Source organism: Tenrec ecaudatus, chromosome 9, assembly GCF_050624435.1.
Source record: "Tenrec ecaudatus isolate mTenEca1 chromosome 9, mTenEca1.hap1, whole genome shotgun sequence".
Taxonomy (NCBI): Eukaryota; Metazoa; Chordata; class Mammalia; order Afrosoricida; family Tenrecidae; genus Tenrec; species Tenrec ecaudatus.
In genome coordinates, this window is record NC_134538.1 from 8032379 (window position 1) to 8037323 (window position 4945).

The following is a 4945-nucleotide window of genomic DNA, read 5'->3' on the forward strand; positions in this document are numbered from 1 at the left end:
GGGAACAATAGCAATGACTGACAAAGAAACCACCACCCCAAGGGGAAAACCCAACATGGGTAAAGGAAGATAGCGGTCAGTGTAAGATATGAAAAGAATAATTATTTATAATTTATCAAGGGTTCACAAGGGTATGAGGGAAAAAGAGGAGCTAATACCAATGGCTCAAACAGAAAGAACATGATAGTAACATTTGTACAATTGGTGTATAGATTGTTATAAGAGCTGTTTAAGAGCCTTCAATAAAATGACTTAAAAAATCCAAAAATAAAAAATAATCCAGGCTGCTTAACCTTCCACCATTCTCTTGAGTATCTAGCCCAAGCCGCCTTTGGCCACTTGCAGGGGTGTCTTTTCTTCTTTATTCTCAATGTAAATACTTGCTCCGAGGGACACCAGCAGTTTCGCTTCTTCAACTCTCTCCTCGTCACAGGCTAAGTGTAGAGGAGTGTTTCCCTCAGTGTCATGGATATTTGTGGGTGCTTTGTAGTACAGAAGGATATAAATCATCTTCAAGTTACCCTTGGCTGCTGCCCAGTGCAATGCTGTAGCCTCAAAATGGTCCTTAGCATCTGGATTAGCCCCACCTTCTAATAACATGACAGCAATCTCATGCCTGTTTTTGGAAGCTGCGTAATGCAGGGGAGTGCAGCCATTTTGATTGACAGCATTCACTTGGTCACCTTTGCCCAGAAGGGCCTTGACAATCTCGTCCTGGCCAGCAGAAGCAGCGATATGAAGAGGAGACCAACCTGCATCATCTTCATCATTCACTGGCACTCCAAGTTGCAGCAAGAACTCAACTATTTCGGTATGTCCCACCAAACATGCCCAGTGCAATGGTGTTCTGTTGTCCTGGTCCGTTCTCATAGCCAGGGAGTTATCGGCTAAGATGCTCTCCTTCAACTCCTCCAGCCTCCCATTGTAGGCCAAGCTGCAAACCGTCAGGTTAGACATACACCTCTCCATTTCGCTTTTCTCACGTGCCCTTCACATGCACAGATTTAGTCCAAACAAAATCCATCTAAGCGTATCTCTGCAAACCGTGGATGCCCGCAGACAAGTTCTCTCAGTATAATCCCGGTTGCAGTCTTGTTAGGGGGCCTTCCAAAAAACAAAGCGTCCCATCAAAGCCAGTAACTTTGGAGGGGATCTGCTGGGCCAGTCAAGTTCAAGGCAGAGAGGCCAGCTGAGAAGGTTATGGAGATTGTTATTTTGGGGGTTCCGAAAGGGGAATACTGATAGATTCACTCCAAGGACACAGGAAAACCATGGGGGCTAATATGAAGACTTGCCAGGTGGCTATTAGAGAACTGCTCACAAAACACCAGAGAAAGACTGAAAATTGGTTGCAAAGCTAATGTTACTAAACATGGGTTATTGAGGAAGGATATTAAATTCTGGCCCAAAAAAGTCATTGCAGAGAAAATAGGCACAACAAAGTGCAATGATCTTTACATGATTTCAGAGGAATTTAGTATCACCATAAAAAATGTATAAAATATGAGAAAACATGAGGGAAAAAAATAAAGATCAACTCAAAATTTGCCATTCTAAAATATCCCCTACTATATACATGATATACATATCCATTCTAATTTTATATAAATGCTAATAAAAGGTCTCTGCGTGATGAACATTTTATGTTAGCCATCTAAGTACTTTAGATGCATTATCTTATTTTATGCTCACTAAAAGCCTGTGTGTTACGTATTATAATCTTCATTTAATTCCAAGGAATCTAAAACTTAGCGTAATTGAGATGACAAAAATAGCAAGAAGTAAATCCTTGTGGTTTCAAAGTGAGGTCTAAACTAAAGCTACAGAAAGGTGGTCCATGAACCAACCCTGGTTGTGAACCTGCTGTTAACGGTCCATGTGGATAATATAGATTCACTGAAGATAAGACGTTAGAAGCATTAATGGTAATTTCATGTTGGCTCAACATCCATGTATATGATGAGAAATTCCTTGTGTGGACGAGGGTTCGGGAGCATTCAATTTGAATGGTGAGTGGTACAGGGATTTTAGGTGAACTGACTGCTGGGAATGCAGTAGGATCATACAAGGGTAAAAGTCCATTGAAAATTATCCTCAACAAGCCCTGGTTCTTCATCACCAATCATTTTGAGAAGCGTGGCTCTAAACCACCACAAGAGGTTTACCTGTAGGTGCATTCAGGCAGGAAAACGCATTGCCTGTCAGAACTCCCTTCTAGGGCTGGACGGTGAAAGGAGCCAGCAAGGTGATACCAATAAATAAATGTGGTCAAGGATGCTAAGAAATCAGAAGCTGCGACGGCCAGAACGCTTTGTTTGCCCACAAATTTGGTCATTTTCGGATCTGTAATTTATGGCCAGTCCTTGACTCGCCCAATCATCTTAGGACAAGCTAAATGAAGACTTTCATGCAGAGCTTGAGATGAGAGAGCAAAACCCCTAGGATGGCTTTGCCATTCCCGTTGTGGCTGAGTCTACAAGTTGACCCCCCAAACCTGTTTGTCCTCCCCCACCCCACTTTAAAAAAACAATAAGACTTCTTAGCGCTGAGCATAGAACCAAGAATAAATCTTTGTTTCCTGCTTTCTTTATAGCTGTGTTTGCTGTTAAAAATATTTAAACAACAGGTAGAAACGGAGGGTATGTTCCTGGGATTGACAAGAAAGAACTCGACAGTATGCTGTGAGGATCTTGTGGTTAAAATTAAACAGCTGAATACAAGTCCTCTGGTGTTAAAGTGGATGTGCAGGAAATGATTCTTGACCTTCATATTCCTAATAAGAAAATATTGCTTCCTGGTCCCCATCCTGTTGGATGCAGCAGGGGCAAAGCTGTATCCCAGAATCTGTGCTGTTGGAAGTCATCATGCCTATGAAATGAGTTGGCTTTTGTGAATTTCTTATTAAACTAAATCACAATTTTTAAAATTTTGAATGGCACTGGTAAGAAAAACTCTTAAAGTAACACAATAAAAAGGACCAATTTAAGACAAACATGTATTTGCTATTTTCATACTTGTTTTGCCTTTTTATGACGGCTGAGTCCTGCAGGCAGAGTTCTGACTTTATGAATGAACGTTATTGAAAGTTTTGCCCTAGCTGAACACTCAGTGTTTAAGTAGTGTTCAGTCATGTATGTTTTTAATCTGTACAAATCAACAATCCATATTTTAGTCGAAAAGCCTGTCCATTACATGTATACTTTCTTTTTCTCAACAGTCTTTTAAATTCTTTACCATTGACTAAATTAATGATACCAGCCAATCAAATTGCCATTTGCTCCCTGGGGATAATTCATATTGTCTGCCCAATAAAATGATAACGATATCACTAACGGGGACCAGGGACACATAGAAACCATGTACATATGCGAATATATTTTGAGTTCCCACTTGATTGCAGCCCTAAAAGAAAAACAATTGGTTCTTATGAGATGGCCTGACTCAATATTTACCCTCAAGAAGAGATCACTGGAGGTATGGGTGCTATAGCAAAGTGTGGTGAAGCAAGCAGATGGTGCCCAGCCATCAGAAAGAATAGTACGTGGCATCTCAAAGCCTTTCTTAAAATAAGCATCTATCTAAGTGAAGTGTAAGCTAAGTCCACGTGGACGAAGCAGATTAGCTTGTGTAATCCAAGAATTGTAAACAGTGGAATCCAAGACGAGAGGAGGGAACTACATTAGAGCTTAAATTCTCTAATTTTCAGAAGGCTGTGGATGATGGTGAAAGCCAAAAATCAATTTGCAGAGCCCCCACATTGATTAAACCTGTAACGAATTCCCTCTCTCCATAGTCCAGCAATGTGAAGAGCCTTGCTATTGGACAGACTGCATAGGAGAGTGGATTAATGCAGATGTGGATATTTAACCACTGTATCATTTTAACACCATACCATTTGTTCTCCTTCCTGACCCATGTTTAATTTTTCTTGTTTTTATTATTTTCCGATTTCCTTTCAATTGAGGTTTGTGTGTTTTAGTTTGTAATTGTCATTAGGCTGATTGGGTTTTTTTGGTACTATTTTTGTATATTTTTAATGTGAAATTCAGGGCAGGTAAATCTATAAATACTGTGAACTGGATTAATAGTTTCTTCGGGTCATGACAGGGGAGCTTGGGAAGAAAGAGGGAGCTAAAAACAATGGATACAAGAATAGAGAAATTGTGAAATTCATTGTGGTAATGACTGCACACCTCTTTCTACTATGGTTAAGCCATGGAATTGTGTGGTACATGATTTATATGTCAATAAAAGTGTTAAAATAAAGTGAAATAGTAACGAAACAATCCCACTACTATCACACTGATTGTGATTAACAAAAACTCAACACGGAGTTTCTAAGGCTGGAAATTTTTATAGGAGCCAATAGCCTTACCTTTCCTCCACAGAGCAGCTGGTGGGTTTGAACTGCTGACCTTGCAGTTAGCAGTTCAAGGCATAATCCACAGTGCCATCAGAACTCATTAGTTGCCCTCCTAACCCACATCTCCCAGGGACTTTATGCATTTCTCCCTCACTATTCACATAACCAATTTTAAATCACCCATCTCTATAAACCTCATACTCTGATGAGACAAATGTGTTTCTTTAAGTGACAGGTCTTCTGTTCTAATTGGAATGTTGGGCATCTGCAACCACAAGCAAAGTGCCGCCCAGAGCACGTCATCAGGTTATAGTCAGCCACACCAGTGTCCAATGTCCAGTATCTTTGTGTAAGTAGGGTTCTAGTCCTCTCGTAGTTATCCTCTGCTGACTGGGTTAGTTGATAGTTCACATCCCTCCTTGTACTTCAGCCCACCCAGCCCTTTCTTTCCCTCACCTCTATCTCCTGTGGATGGAATAGGTTAAAGGATATACCAATGGAACAAGATCCAACTCCATTGTTTTACCTCCGCCACTCCCCCTCAAGTGACTCTAGATGGTCTGCACAAGTAAGAATACCAGG

The 4945-nt window shown here is 40.6% G+C and overlaps 1 protein-coding gene across 1 annotated transcript; it reads right to left on the minus strand.

The window, feature by feature from the left end:
• Positions 1–306: 306 nt before the first annotated feature.
• On the minus strand, positions 307–969 carry LOC142456283 (uncharacterized). Its single transcript, XM_075557462.1, has one exon. The coding sequence runs from the start codon at positions 967–969 to the stop codon at positions 316–318; it is 654 nt and encodes a 217-aa protein (XP_075413577.1). The 3' UTR covers positions 307–315.
• Between the last annotated feature and the right edge of the window lie 3976 nt (positions 970–4945).